At 38.9% G+C, this 21,248-nt stretch overlaps 1 protein-coding gene across 1 annotated transcript in view; it reads left to right on the top strand.

Moving 5' to 3' along the window:
* Positions 1 to 863: 863 nt before the first annotated feature.
* The window catches only part of LOC131929496 (uncharacterized), an 85,992-nt gene continuing 65,607 nt past the window's right edge, over positions 864 to 21,248 (top strand). The window contains exons 1-2 of the mRNA XM_059285749.1: positions 864 to 1,220; positions 16,450 to 17,366. Of these exons, the coding sequence (XP_059141732.1) occupies positions 16,721 to 17,366 (646 nt within the window). The 5' untranslated portion in view covers positions 864 to 1,220; positions 16,450 to 16,720. The remainder of the gene's footprint in view (positions 1,221 to 16,449; positions 17,367 to 21,248) is intronic.

The raw sequence follows: 21,248 nt of genomic DNA, 5'->3' as shown, positions 1-21,248 counted from the left end.
TGTATTGGGCCATTAATAGAAGTCGTAATAAAATTAAAAAAAAAAATGTTCATAAATAATTTTGCGTTAAGATGAGGGTTTCTTTCAGACATATTTTGGGGTGTACTGGCCAGCAAGTTCTATCGGGAAAAATCCCGGTGGGCCCCCATAAAAACATCTCGGGGGGGGGGGGGTACCGCATGAAAGGTACTTTAGTAATGTTCATATTAGCGTTTTGATTTTATAAAAACCAATTGTATTTGAAAACAGAAGTGACACCATTTTGGGGGGTGACACCAAGGCAATAAATTGCAAAATATATACAGAAAAATGATAGAGAGATTGAAGTGCGCACATGGGCTTTTATATATTAGGATAATGCCTATCTTTTATTCATAAAAATAAATAAAATATTTTTCAAGATTGATTGAAAAACGATAAAAAAAACAACAAATCAATGTTGGTTCGGGTATTAAAATTTGTTGCGTTGTGTTTTACTTCTGCAAAAACCGTGACCGGAAATTGCGTGTGATCGCGTCGTCTCGCCTCTGCTCGCGACACGCCGCCGTCCACCGTGTCACACCCGCCGCGCCGTACGGTGTCAGCCCCGTTTGTGAGGGCCGGCGAGAGATTCCGGTAGGATAAAATTTTCAACACCGTCCGTGTGCTTGCGCGGTAGAAAGGTCCGGGTGAAGCGCGGTGGTACGGCTGTGGGCGTATCGTTGACGGTAAAAACACCGACCGCTAGGCTAGGGGCGCTGTACTGAACTTGGAACAAACACCTCGAACAACTTCAGCGGAAGGTAGCAGCCTAAGGTAGCCAGTTTGAGGTAGCACGGAGTGGTTGTTGCTTATTTAGACAAAAATAAACACGTTTTAAAAATAAAATAGAATTAGTAGACCTACTGAGCGATACGAAGTCTCTATAGTTTAAAAATAAAAAACAACCGGATTTAGTAAAGGGAAGGAACTCTATCTTATATAAGTTCAGACAAGGAGAGTTATCCTTTTTTTAATTGAAACGTTAATTGGATTAATTTTGGATGCTTTGTATGAAAAAAAAACAACCACTTTCTGTAATATTAGTCAATTTTCGTTGCTTGTGGAAGCGAATTTTTAAGATTTTAAAACTAAATACTTGTGTGCGTGTCGGGCAAATGTGTGACCTTCACCTTAAGGACAACTCCAGCATCCGGTGACCACCTGGCCCCTGGCTAAATGGTTAAAGTGGCCGACAGACGGTTAGTACATCATTTATTTATTCATTCTTATTTTCTTAGTTTAACCTCCAATAGGGCAGTTGAAGTTTAATGCGTCTGATTTTTACCCCCCCCCCCCCCCCCGATTAATTCGGGGAACTTGCAATGTTTAAAAAAAATATATGCTAGGTATTTATTACTGCTGCGTGAACTCTTGAACAGGTTTCCTCTATATGCGAAGAGATTTCTAATGGTGACGTCAACTTTAGCAATTTAGTTATAATCCATCGCTCTACCTCTTGGCCATTGTACACAATGTTTTATATATATATATATATATATATATATATATATATATATATATATATATATATATATATATATATGTGTGTGTGTGTGTGTGTATATATACATATGTGTGTGTGTACACATGATGACAGCGTTTCAATGTCGTCCGTTTGTTTTATTTTATTTTCAATTTTCTCTTAGTCAGCAATTTAATATTGCAGCAATGATAGGGTGGGTTGGGGGTGGGGGCGTATTGTAATCAAGTTCAGGAACTTTAACAACGCAAAACTAGAACACTCATGTCCTACAACTTGGTCATGTATCAACGGATTCCCGTCCTTTTTTTTGAAGAGAATTAGTGTTTTAAACATCTTTATTAGAATCAATGTAAAAGCCCTAAACTGTTTTAAAAGTTGAATAAATAGTAAGAATTTTTTTCCGAAATAAGAATATAGAAAATCATAGGCAGTAATGCACATATATATATATATATGTATATATATATATATATATATATATATATATATATATATATATATATATATAGCAAAAAGATACTCCACACCAAACTCGACTTTTCATGGTGCCGATTTATGCGAGATCCAATTAGAAATGCCTCGTTAGCTAGAACTAGAACGAAAATTATAGTTGCACCAATGGAGTGAAGCGTCCTTCAATCATTGGTTACGTTAACCATTGCTGGTGACACAGGGTGTCATTGGATGACATAGGCCATCGTTGGTGAGACGGGTTTGGTTGGTGACATGGGGCGTCATATGTGACATGGATCATATTTGGTGACACAAGTCATCATTAGTGACATTTACCATCGTTGGTGACACAGCCTATCACTGTTGACCCGGGTCATCATTGATGACGTAAGCCACTTTTCATTTCATGGCACGGAGTTTTTTATGCTGGAACTTTCAAAATCAATAAACATTGCTATGTTGAGCCAGCTCAGCTTAAATGAGTACCTAGCATGAGTTGGGATGGAGTGAATTATCTTGTTCACCGAAGTCTTAGAACTGTCAATCTTGAACAGAAAAGTTTCTCATATTTACATTAAAAAAAAATTTCACAAAACACTACCTTAAACGTCTTACCACCAGACTATAATATTTTAACGCTTCTAACTTAGGCCTTAGTCAAGTCAACCACCAAATAATACAGACGTAGCGAGTACACAAATGGATGTCAGGCAAGGCTAAATCCCGTGTAGATAGATCAGAAGATAAGCTCGGACAAACAAACACGATTTGGTTTAATTAAAACCGACGCAGTAGTCTGGAATAATCCGTTGATTAGAGGATAATTAAAATGTTAACGAGCAGAAATGGGGTCCGTGATTTAAAGATACGGCGGGTGTAAAGACGGGATAGGTGTATGTGTGTGTGTGGGGGGGGGGGGGGGGGGGGAAAGGGGATGGGTGTGAGAGATAGAGGTCCTAAGTTCGAAGCTAGGACAGTCCAAGAAGCTTTTTTTTTTTTAAATTGAGCCTATGGTTCTGTTTTTGAAAGTCAATCTGGCTAAGCATTCCTCAACACCATCTCGACATATGTTGAGGTGACTGAAACAGCTGGGCTCTACTTCACCCGCAATTTTTGATTATCATCATCTTAGTGTGATAATGTGGTACATAGTAAGGTGGTGAAGTACCCGTTCAAACTTGACAGTCCATGTGGCACTTGATTTAGAGTTTGCCTGTTTCTGTGTGCTCAGCGTATGAAAATATAGTGTGGTCAAGTACTTATCAGAACAGGATTCTACATACATAAAACCCGGATTTGAACTCGAGACTTTCGGGGTAGGATTCTATCGCTCTAACTTCCTTACTTGAGGTTTCGGCGCGATAAAAAGTTCCCTTTCAAATCTGACTGTCTACGGAGCAAGTGAAGTAGTGTTCACTTGTTTCTGTGACCTCGGCATATGAAGAGATACTGTGGTCAGCACTATGCCCAGCCGCCTTTACTTTCCCTAACGTGAGTTAAGTACCCATCAGAGTTGGGTGGACTCAGGGACGGTTTACTGACTTGAACCCGGATTCAAACTCGAGACTTACGGGTTAGCAGTCCAGCTCTCATACTTTTAAGGATCATTTCGGCATGGAACTATGGATAAAAACCTGTTAATCTTTTACTGCAAGTCGAATTTGAAGTTCTCTTTGATTTAAAAATATTTTGTTACTCGTTATTTTTTCTTCTATTAACCACATTTCGAATTTGTAATCTTTACTTTTACGATATTGAGCCCCATTCGCTTTTACTCCCAAATATTTAGATTCTCCATGAGTAGGTCTACTCGACCAGCTAGTACATCGTTCGCACGTGAGAATAATCTATTACGTCACGTGGTGTGAGTAATTGGGTTCTCTGTGTTTAAAAAAAAAATCACATCAGGTAGATGCTTCCATGGCGACGGTTAAACAAACAAATCGGTTGTCCTGCACGATGTATGGTCTACCCCCATCCCCCTCCGTCAACCATCACCCCACCCCACCCACCTAACTCTCCAGCCGGGATGTACGTATAGAGTAAACTAGCAAATACCAAGGGCGCTCATTTGTAACGCTTTCTACGCCAGTGGTTCTTAAATTTTTGGAGGTACCGAACCCTACCAGTTTCATATGCGCATTCACAAAACCATTCTATCGTCCTTATCGACAAAAATAAGATCGTGAATAATATGAGTCGGGAACGTGTGTGTTTTCACCTCCGCCAAACCCTTGAGACTGACTCACCGAACCCCTGGGGTTCCAAATGAACCCAGGTTAAGAACCACTGCTTTACGTTCTATTTCTATAATAACGCATAAAATCATACCTGTTAGAAATACACCTTCAGTCTTCCCATCCCATAACCAACGTCGATGGATTGCACCAGGTTCAAACTCGTGCCCTTTAATGCAGCGATCGTACGCTTTATCATCCGACCACTTGCCTCCATCTACCTATTCAAGGCCAACATTAGTCTACACAATAAACCCCCCCCCCAACCTCCATAAATAATCACGTATTCAACCCATTGCATTTGTCTACACGCGAACCCCTACGTCACATCCGTCGCTCGACCAACTACGTCACTTCCGTCGCTGGAACAAGCCCGACTGCGCCCATAGACCTTCACCGGAGCGGCGGATGTACAACCAGGAATTATAAATAGTCCTCGGGTTCGGATAACGATCCATAAAACAGTGGATAACACTGTGGATCTAAGCACCGACAATCGCCACCACACCACAACACCCACGCTCAACACGAGCTCCTGAGTTAAAGGGACCGAACTCGTTATAGCCCCAGGTCACATCATTGTTTCCCTCCCCCTGATTCAATCACTTGGATTGTTATCAATATAGTACCCCGTACGCATGACTGCAGACGGAAAATAATTTTTTAAATTAAAACCAGTCAGTCAGTAAAATCTAGACGGGTGTAGTTGGTAAGGTATAGTTTTTAAAAATTTAAGATAAAATTGGAATGAACACGCCCGATCTAACTTTACCTGGGTTGAAAATAATTTTTTTTTAGTTAATTAATGAGATCGATAAGCTAATGAGAGGGACAAATAGTCGTGTGCACGTGTCTAGACAACGGGTGGGTACATTAGAAGGTTGAAGTGATCGTGGATGGTGGATGGATGGGTGGATGGTTAGGATGATAAATGGATGGTTTGGTGCGAGGATTAATCGGTGGGTGGGTGGGTGGATGGATTGGTGGATGGTTGGATATGTGGGTGGATGGATAGGTGGATCGATGTGGATGGATGGATAGATGGGTGGATGAGTGGATGGGTGGGTGGGTGGATGAGTGGATGGATGACTGGGTGGGTGGGTGGATGGATGGATGGATGGGTGGAAGGATGAGTGGGTGGGTGGATGAGTGAGTGGATGAGTGGGTGGATGTGGATGGATGGATGGATGGATGGATGGGTGGATGGGTGAGTGGATGGGTGGGTTGATGGGTGGATGATTTGGTGTGTGGTTTGATAGATTGATGGATGGATGGGTTGGTGGGTGAGTGGAAGAAAGAGTTTCACGTATGCAGTTAAAAAACAGACAAATAAAAATTGTTCTCATTCGTTCTCAATTGTAATGCTGGACTGTATTTCCACCAAAATTAAGTATTACGTATTAACTTGTTATCCGCCATATAGGCCGTTGACTCCTATTTCAGTCTGCTCTTCTTTTTGGATTTACTTCCATAGTTTTTATCCAACCAAGAACAAACTACAAAGCAGCAGTTGTTTGATTTTGGAGTTGTCTTCCCTACATGGGGTTACTGTTCCCAGCTATTGCGCCTCATCTGTCCGGGGGGTTCGAACTCGGGAATTTTTCTTTTAAGCTTTGAGCTTTACCTACCCGACCACACAGACCCCTAACCAAATATAACAAAGCTTAACATTTAGCGTTAAAACAATATTTTATCTAGTAATACAATTATTTATCCTCTCTATAAAATATATTCTTCTTGGTAACTATTGGTGGTGAGGGAGGGGGTGCTGGGGGGGGGGGGGGGGGGGGCTCGGAGCGTCTCTTGGAGAGATGCTTGAAAAAAAACATTTACCAACACGAAGGGGGTAGTACATAACGTCGCAGGAGGGGGGGGGGGTCCTATTTAAGGTGGATGGGGGGGGGGTGTTTCGATGTACGGTGGTGGGGGAGTGGGTCAATACACTGTTGCAAAGGGGTGGTGGTGCGGGGTGGGGTGGGTTGAAGAGGGAGTGGTCACCAAACGATTAGAAATACATTGTGATTTTGTGGGATTAAATACACGTTAGTAGTGTAAAGATGGTGTGTGTATGTAGGGGGGGGGTTAATGCAGGTAGAGGAGGAGAGGGGGTCGAAGACAGGCGAGGGCGGGTGGGAGTGGGTCAATAGGTCATCGCTCACGAGCTTTTGTGGGCGGGGCCTTGTGTAAGGGCAAGTCAACTAAGCCATTAAAACACTCGAGATCGTACTCACACACACACGCGTGCAAGCACACGCTCAAGTACACACGAGTACACACACATACGAGTAGACAGACACACACACACACGTGCAGACGTAGTTGTAGTGCTAATAAATCCACCGGTATCGATTGCGAGATTTTTCGCGCTATCGACATTAGGTTGTTTTTCTAAGCCCCTACAATTGCCGTTGTTTCTCTACCCCCCCCCCCCCCCACATACACACACAACCAACCCGCCTATACAATCGTTGGTTAAGTCGTTGGCGTTGGTGTTTTAGTGTTCAAGTGGGTTGAGTTTGTTTGGTGGAGTTGTAGAAAGGTCAAAAAAAAAAAAGCTGGGAGTGTGTGTGTGTGTGTGGGTGGGGGGGAGGGGGGGGGAGGGGTGTGACATCGTGAAATGTCATCTAACTTTTAGGGCTCTTGCTGCATGAATTTTAACAGTGGAAACCCGTTCATTGCCTTATACAAACAGGATTTATATAAAAATAAAAAAATATATATATTTTTACCAATGCCCGCCACCCCCCTTCCCGGAAACCCGGAAAATTTAGTCCGTCCCCCAGAAAGTCTCAAGTGACCAGACCCGCTTCCCCGGGAAAAAAAGTCTGAAAGAAACACTGCATACACCCAAACACACGTATGTCTTTATGTAAATGTATCTTGTTGTTAGGCATTTTGAACTTCACGAATCTAATTAAATATGCGAAATAAACAGAATTACAGGTAAAAAAAATCGACTAAACACTAAACGAAAATCCTCCGTCTATTTCCAGCAATTAAATGACATAATTAGTAGTGGACTTTAATTACTTGAATTATAGAAATAAACTGATGAATAAAGCATGAAGGGGAAAAATTAATTAAAAAGGTTGAAAAGTTAATTAAAACCGTTTTTTTTAAAAAAAAAACTTGGCCTGATTTTTCAGGCAACTCGAACTTAAAAAAATAATTAGTATACCAGAAAATATATTTCAAATCGTTGCATAATTTTTACTTTCTCGTATATACGAAGTATAGAGAAAGTCTTGTAATCGTGCAAAAAAAAAATCGAGATTTTTACAAATCTCGACGTTTTACATCTCACTGATACGGAAAAACATAATTTTGCAATCTTGTCCGTATGTCTGTGTGTCTGTGTGTGTGTGTGTGTGTGTGTGAGTAAACACGATAACTTGAGTACCGTTACAGCTAGGTTGATGAAATTTCATATATAAGTATTTTATCAAAATCGTAGATCCGTATCAACTTTTGAGCGATTTCCGATAACCGGAAGTGGTACTTTTTCTACTTTGAATTTTTCAAAAGCCTATAACTTGAGTACTAGTTCAGATAGATAAATGAAATTTCACATGTAAGTAAAAGATCTAATTCTCTTCGTTCTGTCAAATTTTGAGTAATTTCCGTTGACGGGAAGTACTAATTTACGCTACTTCCGATTTCTCAAAAAACTAATGTAAATTTATAAAGTACTAATAATATTGCGCACCATTATGAACATCTTTATTCGGAGTTTGCTTGGTACGCAATACTTTTTTCTATGAGATTCTATTCTATTTTAAAAAGTTTAAGTATTTAAAATGGATTAAAAATCATAACTATATCCCTAGTTCCCATCCCCTTATGTTTTATATAAGAATATTCGAGAAAGTTTAGGGGAGATCACTCCCGGTTTATTTTAATGAGCTTAAAGTTTAAAAGCTGAAATAACCTAGTGGTTAAGCTTTCTACTTAACCTCAACCTTCGTTTACCTAAATAGGGAAATGAAGAATCAGTTAATTAATTAACAAATCAAGAGCGGCGTGATCGAACGATAGAGCTTACTATTGTTAGCCCGAAGGTCTTGAGTTCGGACGTCCTTGTATCCACCTACTGATGAGTACCTGACTAACGTTAGTGAAAATATGGCAGTTGGGCATAATGCTGACCACACTATCCCCCCTGTATGCAGAGGTCGTTGAAACAGATGAATTCTACTTCATCTGACCTATATATTTGTGCACGAGAAACGATGATGATGAATTCACACATGGCGATGACGTCATTTTGTTAAATAAACGATCTAAATGTTTATTAATATTTACTCGCCCACGCCGTTATTTAAAAAAAAAAAACAACAACAACTTGGTTGTGCGTTTTTTAACATCGCTTGTGTACACATTGGCTGTAGTATTACCTATTAATATTTTAGTTAACTAGACAATAATTTAAAAAAAAGCCAAAACAATTGATTGTTTTTGGGGTCGTCGTCACTAAGATCAGTTACGGTGATGGGGGTCGGCGTGGTCGAGTCGGTAAAGCTCATGGTTGCTAAACCGAAAAGTCTCGAGTTCGAACCCTCGGGCAGATGAGGCTCGTTAGCTGGGGACAGCTACTCTTCTAGGAGAGACAACACCAAAATCAATCAACTGCTGCCTTGTAGCTTGTTCTTGGTTGGACAAAGGCTATGGAAGCAAATCCAAAAAGAAAAGCAGGCTGAAATCGGAGTCAATGGCCTCAATGGCGCATAACCAGTTGACACGTAACGCTTAATTGTGTTGGAGGCGTGGTCGAGTCGGCAAAAAAGCTCATGGTTGATAAATTCGAACAAAGTCTCGAGTTCAAACCCACTGGCAGATAAATCTCGATCCCATTCAACACTAAAAATTAAGAACGAAGAAGAAGAAGAAAAGTTACGGTGATCACCCTTTAATTAAGACACAAATTAATTTTAATTTTAACTCCACCTCCACCCCCTCACTACGACAACAAACAATTTCATTGAAGAACAACAGAGGAAAAAAAAATGGTACAAACTGTGTTTCTTTCTGGTATCTCTCCAGTAGAAGAGGGGGGGGGGGAAGGGCACTGCGCTCCCACCCCCAAAATAGAAAAAAAAATATATTTAAAGTATATACTTTAACCATTCCTGTAATAACCACTCCCTCCCCAGAAGTTTAAAATACCCCCTCCCCCCCTTACCCGAGCAAAATGTCTAAAAGAAACCCTGCACATATACTTAAAGAATGAAGCATTGCTTTCGTACTAAAAGAACACGTTTAACATATCTATACCGATGGAACTGTAACCAAAAAAAAAAAATTTTCGACCAATTTTTTTTTGCTATCATCTTTAACTGGAGCGACAGAGATATTAAATATTTAAAAAATGCCACTAAAACTTATTTTATCTATTCATAACTAAATAGACATCACGTGATTTGATAACTTTTATAACCAAGAGAAAAACATCAAACTCTGGTTTTTATTTTTATTTAACAAATGGCTTACTTTCGTATTCCTTAGTTACCAAGTGATTGATTTTTTTCTCTTACCTCTTCTAATTAACTCGTAATTAGCACGTGAGGTCACGTGTGATTACTAATTATTGGAGAAACGAGATAGGGTTTGGTTTTTATTTAGGACTTCAGGTGATATGTTTTGACTTGGATTAGTTTTTGTATGAGCATAAAAAACGAATATGTGAACTGATAATGTGGATACATTGAATTATGGATAAGACATGGATATATGGAGTTAATGATGGGATAGGGATGAAATAATGAAAAGAAGGGATATGGAGAAATGGAAAGATGGGTGGGATAAGGATATCTGAAGGTATACTGTGTAGGTATAATAAATAGACAGGTGTTTGTTGATAAAAGATAGGTGTTATAGAGAGGTGGGTGGTATATTGATATAGTGTGGTGTATTGGTGAGAGGTGGTATATTGATGAAAGGTGGTAGATTAATGACAGGTGGTATTTTAATAACGGGTGGTATTTTAATGAGAGTTGGTATACTGGCGAGAGGTGGTATATTAGTGGAATGTGGTTTATCGATGAGAAGTGGTATATTTGTGAGAGTTGGTAAATAGGTGACTGATGGTATATTGATAATAGGTGGTATTTTGGTGAAAGGTGGTATTTTGATGACGGGTGGTATTTTCGTGATAGGTGGTATAGACCTACTGGGGAGAGGCGGTGTATTGGTGCAAGGTGGAATATTGATGAGAAGTGGTATATTTGTGAGAGTGTGAGATGACTGGTGGTATATTGATAATAGGTGGTATTTTGATGACATGTCGTATATAGGCGAGAAGTGGTACAAGGTAGTATATTGATGAAGGGTGGTATATTGATAAAAAGTGGTATATTGAAAGATAAATAGATACTATATTAATCAGAGGTGGGTGAAACCATGCTAGAGCAATTTAATTAGTTAATGAGTAATTTTCCATCAATCGGACGGTTAATTAATTTTCTACAAAACAAATCAGTCAGTAACACCCCATCTCAGTCCTACTCCATAGATACCACCCACCTTAAATATCAGGTAAAAAAAACAAGTCAGCCTGCCTCCTGTTAAAAATCAGCCCAAGTCAGTAGGCGTAAGATTCATTACCTGATAATTTTTCTAATAACCCGCTGCCTGGGTCACGCTTGATGACGGCGCAGGGCCATCTCGTACATACGCTTAGATCGGCCATTGTTAAACGGATTTCATTAGCGCGCTAATCCGTTCTAACGTCAGCAGAGGTTTGTTAGGGTGAGCAGCGCGCGTGGGGATTAAGCCGGTCCGTGCGCTAAAGGATGGGGACTTTAATTTGGCTCGGGGTTGTCTGTGTGTAGGGTGGGGTTCGGGTGTGTTTGTGTGGTGTGGGGTTTTAGATGTGTAGGGTGGGGTAGGGTGGGGTTTGGGTGTGTTTGTGTGGTGTGATGTCCTACATATGTGTGTGTATGCAAGTGTGGGGGTGTTTTTGGTGTGGGTTTCACACACGTGTGTGTGTGGGGTGTTTGAGGCGTTTTTGTGTAATGTGGGGTCCTTTATGTGTGTGTGGGTGTGGGGGGGGCGATTGGGGTGTGTTTGTGTGGTGTAGGGTCCTTTATGTGTGTGTTTGTGTGTGGGTGTTTGGATCCTGTCTGTTGTATAGAGTTGTCCATGTACCGGGTGATCGAGAGATGACATGGTTGTAGGCAGAGGCGTAGCGAGGGGGGGGGGGTGGGTGGGGGATGCGGACCGCACCGGGTGACACCATTTAGGGGGGGGACACCAAGGCAAAAAATAGCAAAATATATAGAGAAAAACTTGAGGGGGGTGGGGGTGCAAATTGAAAGTTTGAGGGGGGGGTGTGCAAATCGAAAACTTGAGGGGGTGCAAATCGAAAACTTGAGGGAGGGGGTGCAAATCGAAAATTTGAAAGTTTGTCCCCGGGAAGGGTCGCTACGCCTCTGGGGGGGGGGGGGTGACACCATTAAGTGCCGCACCGGGTGACACCCGACCTCGCTACGCCACTGGTTGTAGGCCTATGTGTCGTGTTGTTTTGGGGATCACGTTTAAAAAACTAGAATACATGTGAATAAATATGAATGAATATGAATGAAAGTGAATATATGTGAATAGATTTGAATACACGTGAATACACGTGAATTGCTTTTACTTTTTAAAATTCTTTCTGACAATTTTCGATGCTATATTTTAGAAGCTACAACAAAAAGACAGCTGTGTTTTGCTAAAGAAAGCGGAATAAATTTTGAAATCAGATATTGGGAAAAAAAAGAGAAATCGTAAAAAAAAAAAAATGTAAACTAATTTATCTGGGAATAAGTGCGAAAATAAAATAAAAATTGATATACAACGTTTTTTTTAATTTATTTATTAAAATGGAAAATGTATTAACTCTCTTTTCCATAGTGGATTATTTGAGGCTTAAGTTTTAAGTCAAACAAAACTATTCGGATTACAGTCTATCAGGTATTATAAAATTAGACAACAAATAATTCCAGACCATGTTTTAATAGGTCTGTTTTACTCCTTTTGGGATCCATCCATTAATTGTGTATACTCCACATGAATGTACATTTTATTAAGCGTTTTAGATTGGTAACAATTTGGCAACATCTATGTTTTAATTGTGAGAAATATAGCAACCTGAAAGATTTTCAACGGAAAACTGCGCAACGGAAAACTGCGCACAAAAAAGTGCGCAAGGGCATTTTTTTGTTTTCTCAATTCGATCAATAATAGTCAACAACAAAGTACCACATGTACATTGTAGCATAATAAACCATTTTTCCCACGAAATCTGACAAACGTAAAGTGTATTAGTAAATTAGTTTGTATTTGCGTATTTTTTGGTTAGCTCAGGTTTTCATTTCGCAGTTTTTCATTCCGCAGTTTATCATTTCGCAGTTTACCGTTTGCGCATTTTTGCTGGAAATCTACATCAAGTCACGTTTACGTAGTTCCACCCTCCTCACCCCACGCCACACATGTCGTCACAACCCCCCCCCCCACACACACTTTTCCCACTTCATTGTAACATGACATCTAGGAACCACCAATTATAACTTGATTAAATTATCAATTAATTATTCATTAAACTACATCCCAATTTTAATAACAGTTGATTTCTACAACTCTCAAAAACATGTAAATATTTTTTACACAATCAAGCCCCGTCCCCCAGCTCCATTTTAATTTCCATTTTGATATAGCTACGATGTGTCAATTATCGATACAATTTTATTGCATAATGACGTCATCAGTTGAGACAGTGGCGGATTATCGGGGGTCTAAAATTCCAATTTTTTTTGTGACGTCATAAATCGATGACCCCCCCCCCCTCTTACCCCTCCCCATCGGGCAATTCTCTCTAAAAATGATGCGATTCAAATAAATTTTTTTTGAAGAGCATGGCGTCTTCGTACCAACAAATTGTATCGTTGATGAGGGAAGGGAAGCGGTTGGATTATAGCCCGCCTCTCTTGTGCTATCATGTTGAGAGATAGATCTACACGAATACCTGCACTTTAAAAAAAAATTAATAAGTGTACGTACTCAAAATTCAGAGTTTTTCCTGAGAAAAATTTCTTAGAGGGGGGGGGGGGGGTGGAGCGAACAATGTAGAAAATATACATAATTTATACAGAAAATATATACTTTAACCAGTGTCCCCCCCCCACGTGAATTTAAATACGACCCCCAAAACCTTAGCTTCAAGTGCCCCCCCCCCTCTCACTCAAAGAGAAAAATGTCTGAAAGAAACGCTGCCAGTATTGGAAAAGCATTGTAATATCCTCAATACATGTTCATTTAGATCTATCCGTACCATCTCTAACAATGTATTATCTCCCTTTCCATAAAAGGGCTTTTAAGTCTCGTTCTCTCTCGCTTAACATTTGAAATCTCGTTAGCCAGGGAGAGATATACATTTTCGAGCTAAATTAATTATTTTGAACATAATGCTCACGGATAACAAAAAATCATGGCGGCTATTTGTCTAGCTCTTGCTTCAAGATTTTTTTTTTTACTAATTACAGAATCAAATTAAGTACCGCTTAGCCTAGGCTTTAATGTTGTGATGATATTATAACTATAAATTAGGACAACTTGTTACGGATTCGAATAAATTATTCCTAATGACTAATGGTATCTCATTTTACAAAACCACAGTTTAGCGCAGGCTACATTTTTCTTCAAGCTAGCCTGCATCTTGTAGTCTATCATTATCAGTGTTTACGATTAAAAATAACTCATATATACATATATATATATATATATATATATATATATATATATATATATATATATATATATATATATATATATATATATATTTATATATATATATATATTTATAAATATATATATATAGGCCTATATATATATATATATATATATATATATATATATATATATATATATATATATATATATATATATATATATATATATATATATATATATATATATATATAATTTTTTTTCCGATTTAATTAAAATATCCACATTTGGTTTGAAAAAATACTAGCTGGCAAGTACGAGAACGAGAAGTTAATGACCTACTTACAAGCCCTATTGATTGTTATTTTTAAAATGAAAATTTAAAGCATCCTTTGAAATCGATCGATCCAGTTCTTCACATAGAAAAGTCAATACTAGTAGATCGGTCAATGCTTTCTGGAGTCTGTCCTTTGTATATGTCTTGGTTAAAGACAATGTGTTATGATTAGTAATGTCTTCTTGTGACTGCTTTAGGTTCTGTAAACTCTATATTCGTCTAGGACTCCAGACACTTGACATAAAACATCCAGTCTCTTGACGTAATTACGTAAAACTTGTTTTATTACACATTTAGTTATTTGTTTTAGTTAACAATTAATTAATTAATTTGGAATTTAAAAAAAAAACTGGTTTATTTAATTGTTCACCTGGGCAATGGAAGTCACGTGCATTAATTAATCGATGGTGTAGACAATGGACATTTAATTGAATGTTATGATAGGAACACGGCGTGGGAGAATTTGTGGGCGTGTGTGAAGTGTGTTGCCTCGTAAGGGAGGTGTGTAAACTGAGGTACACACATTGACAAGCGCGTGCACGCACGCATAATGAGACAGACACACACACAAACACGCATACACAGTCACGGCACGCATATTTAAACACATTTACTCTTTCTCACACACACGCGTACACGAACGTACGTACGCACGTAAATAACGCATGCACGCACGCACTCATGAATACACAGCACACACACGCGCACTCACACACACACACACTCAACACACGCATACAAACAAATACACACGCATGCATACACACATGCACCTACGTGCGTACTCGCACACACACTCAAACAGAATTTACTCTCTCTCACACATAGGCTACTTATAATCACACACACAATATCTCTACTCCCTCTCTTTCTCTCTAACACGCAAACACACATACTCTCACATTCGCGCACACACATACCCTCTCTCTCTCTCTCTCTCCATTACCGACGCATGGTATCTAAATCTATAATGGGCCACGTTCGCACATCTCTCTCTCTCTCTCTCTCTCTCTCTGTCCGCAAAAAATTTTCGCCGGACATCACGTCAGAATCGGCAGCGATATATGAAGAACTTTTTACGGACTTTTGTTGAAAATAATATGCTAGATGTTTTGAATGTATAACCACAATTTTATTTAAAGAAGAAAAATAAAAAATAAAGGCGTATTCGAATGTAGAGAAACAGTATTATTTATGCAACCGGAAAAGCATTTATATATGTGAAGAAGAACGCATAAAACTATGACGTCACTATTTATACATTAACTAATGACGTCATCTGCCATGTGTTTACAATAAAAAGAAATGAACTATTTCATTCAAATTTGATTTAGATCTACGTACACTATGAAATGTATACAATACAATTTTTCCGGCCTAAACTCATTAAATTTATTTATACAAAATCTTTGTTTGGAACTGGCTAATTTGGGATAAAAAAATTAATTTGAAAGAATAGGCATATTCGCGTAAGTTAAGATTTTAAAATACGTCTTTCATTCTCCGTAATTTATAAGGTGCCTAAATAGCGGAGATGTTAGTGTACTATAAACCACGCAGGTGGTGCGGGTTCGAGACACACCAAGTCAACTTGGTTAATGTGTTTTTTTTTATTTTGCTCGGGCTAAACTTAAAAAAAAAAATTCTATTAGGATTCTAGATCTAGATCTAGATTGTCTGGTGTCCGATAAGGCACTTCCCGGCGCCGCAGGCGTTTCAAATTTGGCAGGATCTTGCCTTGGGGCGACAGAACACGGGACCGGTTGGCCGAAAAGTCTACGATGATGGGGTCAAAACTGACCTCGACTGACCGGCGTCTTATATGAGCTATAAATCGAAAAAAAATGTCCACGGACGAACCTCTTCATAACTCCTGAGGTCGTAGACCGACCCTCGGGCGAATTAATTAAGCATTCAAATTCTCGATGTTTTCGAAAGCCTAAGCAAAGCTGGGCAGCATGCCTAGTGCCTATATAAAATATCGTAATTTAAGAAGTTAAAACAAAATCCGTTTCTATCTGATACTCATCATATGTAGCGCATGGTATGCCTATATAAAATATCTAATTAAAGAATTTGAAACAAAAACCGTTTCTATCTGATACTCATCATATGTAGCGCATGGTATGCCTATATAAAATATCTAATTAAAGAAGTTAAAACAAAAACCGTTTCTATCTGCTACTCATCATATGTAACTCTTCTTCATCCACCAGCCCCAACAACAATCCAGTGTCTTCAAGATGGGTAGCACCCCCTGCCTTACCCTGCTGACTGCCGTAGTCTCTCTGACGTCCGTGCTTATCTCACCAATCCATGCCTTTCAACAGCCCAGCTTCAGCCGGTACCTGACGCTGAAGAAACACGAACTCTTCCACAACTCCCAGCCGGAGGCTGCAGACGAAAGGAGGCGAACATTCCCTCGCACGAACGATAACTCCGAAACCAAGGAAGCCGGAAATTTCCGGTTTTCTACAGACTCGACAAATGTCAAAACGAAGATTGCAGAAGGAAACAGGCGAATATTCTCTAATTCGAATTATAACGCTGATACAACGGAAGCCGGAAATTTCCGGCATTCTTCAGATACGAACAATTTTATCGTTTTTTTCTCTATTGAACTCGTCCTCTCCTCTGCGAGTTGATAATGCTGGGGTGGATAACGCACTCAACGTGAAATTGAAACAGCCATCCCTCAGAGCTATACATAAAAGACTTGTGGATTATATACGCCAATCCACACCCACAAAAGACCGGAATCATTACGTCAGTAAAAGATCTTTAGACGAGGTATCAGACTCCAGTACCAGCGATGCTTTTTCCGGAGAAAACGGTTTAGAAAAACAAAGAGACCCACCGTATAACGAGATGGTTGATAATAACGAGGAAGGGAGGAATGATAAGAATAATAAAGGATGGTTTGCCGGCAACGGTGCCGGAACTCAGCCGGAAGATCTCGAGCTGATGCTGGATGACGGGTTCATGCTGGTACCGTTGGAGGTGCTGGAGGCGAACCTGCAAGAAGACCGGCAGCCGGCTGAGGATATGGAAGATAAAGCTAGTCCATACGGCGGCCGGCTAGACGGTTGGGGTGACCGGTCCGTTGATGATATGATCAGTATGCTGAAGAGAGGTAAGTTTGTGTTGTTTACTGATTGTTGACTTAATGATTTGTTGACTTGCTGATTTGTTGACTGGCTGTTTTATCTTAATTGTGATTCTAATGACAAAAACCGTTTAGGAATCTGATAAGTAGATCATCATAAAAGCAGTTTTACTCTCTCTGAAATTTGATTACTTGGAGTTATGGCAAAAATGTCCGTCTTAAAAATGTATTGCTTTTAAAGACAATTAGTAAAACAATTATTGTAATTGTAATAAGAAAATGTAGGGATAAAAATTGTCAGTACACCTGTATCCCGGGATCAAACTTTCCGCATCTTTTTTTTTTTTTTGGGGGGGGGGGGGGGGGGGGGGGGGGGGGAGGGGAGGGGTGGGGGGGGGGGCACCCATTAAGAGCATCTCAATCCCTTGACGAAACATACATCTTCTTTTGTGTGTATGTGTGTGTATGTGTGTGTATGTATGTGTTTCACATTTTATTTATGTGTGTGGGTGGAGGGGGGGGGGACTTAAAACATACAACTTCTTTATGTGTATGTGTGTGTATGTCACATCTTCTTTGTATGTGTGTATGAGAGAGGGGTCACCCATTAGCTATCACCCATCAAGAGCATCTCAATCCCTTGACCTAACCCACCCTCACAATGTAACATCCCTATTCGCCTACGATGTATCGACATGTAGCATTGATGATTCATTACTTTCTCGGTATTATTTCATCTTTTTTCATCTTTTTAGAAAGATATCTTATTATGATTGGGATATTGTAAAAAAAAAAAGGCTATCCAATTTCTATTTCAAAATATATAATATTACAGTTTCTTGTTAAAATATATTTTGAACAGAGAACGAGTGAAATTTCTACTAGTTTTAAATACATGTCATCTTTGAATCATTTTGATCGAAGAAAACGATATTTTTATCAGTAAACACGACATATTTTTCTGCTTTTAGTTTGTTTCGCTACTTGTTTATAAACAGGTTTTTTTATAGAGCATCTTGCTTTTTGAAAAAGATGTTACCGATATTATATTAAGGGGGCAGTATCACCCAGACTAAGGGAGGGAAACAGAAACTATCACCAAAAAAAAACTATTTGACATACACATGTCAAATTTTTACAACAATAGTAACGTTTCTTCTGCTATAATACAGTATATAAATTGTAGGGTATATGTATGGCAATAAATTGTCAAAAAATTATTTTGTTAATATTTTATCAAATTTTTAATTTTTTGTAAACATTTTTTCGAAACCATAAGTAAAGTACTTAAAATTTGGTATAACCCTTCCTTGCGTTGTTGGCTACGTCCGGGACTACGATAATAGTATTCTATTGAGCGATAAATTTTTAGGAAATTTCAAAGTTCAATTATTTTGGTCTGACTTTGAAAAATTCTAAAATTTTCAAAATTTGTCACAATGGATATCTCCTAGTCCCGGACATACGCTACCCTGTTATGCATCTCCCAGAGTATTTTCAGAAGGAAGGGCCTAAATGTTGGAAAACAGCAGCCAAAACTTACTTAGTAAACATTTTTTGGTAAAATTATTTATAAAAAATGTTTGCATCATACGTTAACTTTCTTTTATGTGCTGTTTTATAGCTCCTTGCTATTTACTATTATGGTAAAAGATTTATGTGTGTATGTATAATAGTTTTTTTTTGGCAAATTTTTTCGTCAATTTTCAAATTTCTGGGTGATACTGCCCCCTTAACTGTTATGGTTAAGGATAGGATGATAATTCGGAGCCATGTCTGAGATAGAGTTATGTATACAGTTTGGGTTTGGTGTAGGGCACAGGTTAAGGTTAACAGTGGCAATACTATCACAAGTAGGCTTGATACGGAAATAGAACAACATGTTCAATCAATATTTGTTTTCCTTTTTTAAAAATCAGTTGATTAAAAAACAATAGATTTAAAATAATCTATCATCCCTGATTTAACCGTGCGATATTGTGTAGCCGGCACTACTGTCCTGATATGACCGTACGGCCATTGTGTAGCCGGCACTACTGTCCTGATATGACCGTACGGCCATTGTGTAGCCGGCACTACTGTCCTGATATGACCGTACGGCCATTATGTAGCCGGCACTACTGTCCTGATATGACCGTACGGCCATTATGTAGCCGGCACTACTGTCCTGATATGACCGTACGGCCATTATGTAGCCGGCACTACTGTCCTGATATGACCGTACGGCCATTATGTAGCCGGCACTACTGTCCTGATATGACCGTACGGCCATTATGTAGCCGGCACTACTGTCCCTGATTTGACCGTACGGCCATTATGTAGCCGGCACTACTGTCCCTGATATGACCGTACGGCCATTATGTAGCCGGCCCTACTGTCCCTGATATGACCGTACGGCCATTATGTAGCCGGCACTACTGTCCCTGATTTAACCGTGCGATATTGTGTAGCCGGCACAACTGTCCCTGATTTAGCCGTGCGATATTGTGTAACCGGCACTATTGTCCCTGATTTAACCGTGCGATATTCTGTAGCCGGCAGTTTTACAACTAGCCGTGTGACAGCGACATTTCAAAAATTCCCGATGGAATAAAAAAAAAGTGTTGAGTTGCAAAAATGTTTAGCTCCGATTTTTTAAAAAAGTTCTGAAAATAAACGGATCAAATATGTAATGCTGAGATGGTTTATTAATTGGAAATTCCTAAAAATAAACAATACCAGATGGAAATTCCATTTGGAATGACTTAAATGAACAACCGGAATTTTACGGATTAAGATAAAATAATAAAGATAATAAGTAAGTGGTTGTGAAGGAGTGGGTGTGGTTGGATTGTCTAAACTCTAAACCATCTGACATTAACTTGCAGTTTATAGCAGTCTGCTTTATATCATGGGACGGCGTGGCTTAGCGGAAGATCGCTAGACGCTTAACCCGAAAGTCCAGAGTTCAAATCCTTCATCTCTCAAACTATACATCACTATTAAACAAGAAACAGAGATTAATTAGACTTATCGGAGCTTACCTGCTTTTTAAAAATTGTACTTACGTACACTACCTAACACTAACGTTTACAAGCGTATTTTTATTTCAAGTGGTCTGTTTGTATAGGTACACCTGCTTTGAACATACAGGCCATTTAGTTTTAATCTGATTGGACGATGCTTTCAGAAAAATCTATTAACCATATTTCTCCCATACACCCCACCCCTCCCCAACCACACCCACGCCCTGAATAATAGCATGCGCTACCAACTACACCACAAAACTGTACATTGGGACAGCCAATATTGAACATTTAACTGTTTGATATTCATTACTTTTACCTATAAGCCTTCTGTATGGTATCTCGTACATAGCTACAATAACACATATACAAACCATTCGCAATATTAAAAAAAAACAGCAAAAAGGTATAAATATCAGAGGTAACCAACTTGGTTACTTCAAGAAGCAACGATCAACGCCTTAAATTACTAATTTCTTGATGTTATTTCATTAAGAAGAAGGTTTGTGGTAGAAATTTAATTTTCATCTACATAAATAGTTCTTACAATATTTTAAAGAAAGTATGTTATCTATCTATATACATTCAAATTTAGTTCATATAACTCAAATACAAGTAACATCAAAAATAATTTTTTATTGTACATATTTAATGCATGTTTTTCATGTTATTTTGTATATAAAACTTAAGAGAGACAAATATGAATTGAACCCCCCCCCCCCGCCCTACACAGTCTCCTATGTATAACGAGTTGAGTTCATCTAACAAACAAATTGATTGTTTCCTCCAATTAATGAAATTTCTTAAATTTCAAAGATTCCAGTAAGGTATCGATCACATTTACGCCGACTCAGGGAATTCTTTAGTCCAAACCCTGACAACCGAACTCTTTTGGTTTACCAAC

Source organism: Physella acuta, unplaced genomic scaffold (genome assembly GCF_028476545.2).
Source record: "Physella acuta isolate Inbredline_101_S28 unplaced genomic scaffold, ASM2847654v3 ptg000095l, whole genome shotgun sequence".
Lineage (NCBI taxonomy): Eukaryota > Metazoa > Mollusca > Gastropoda > Physidae > Physella > Physella acuta.
The sequence above is the reverse complement of the archived record's forward strand: the minus strand, read 5'-3'. Positions and strand labels throughout refer to the sequence as shown.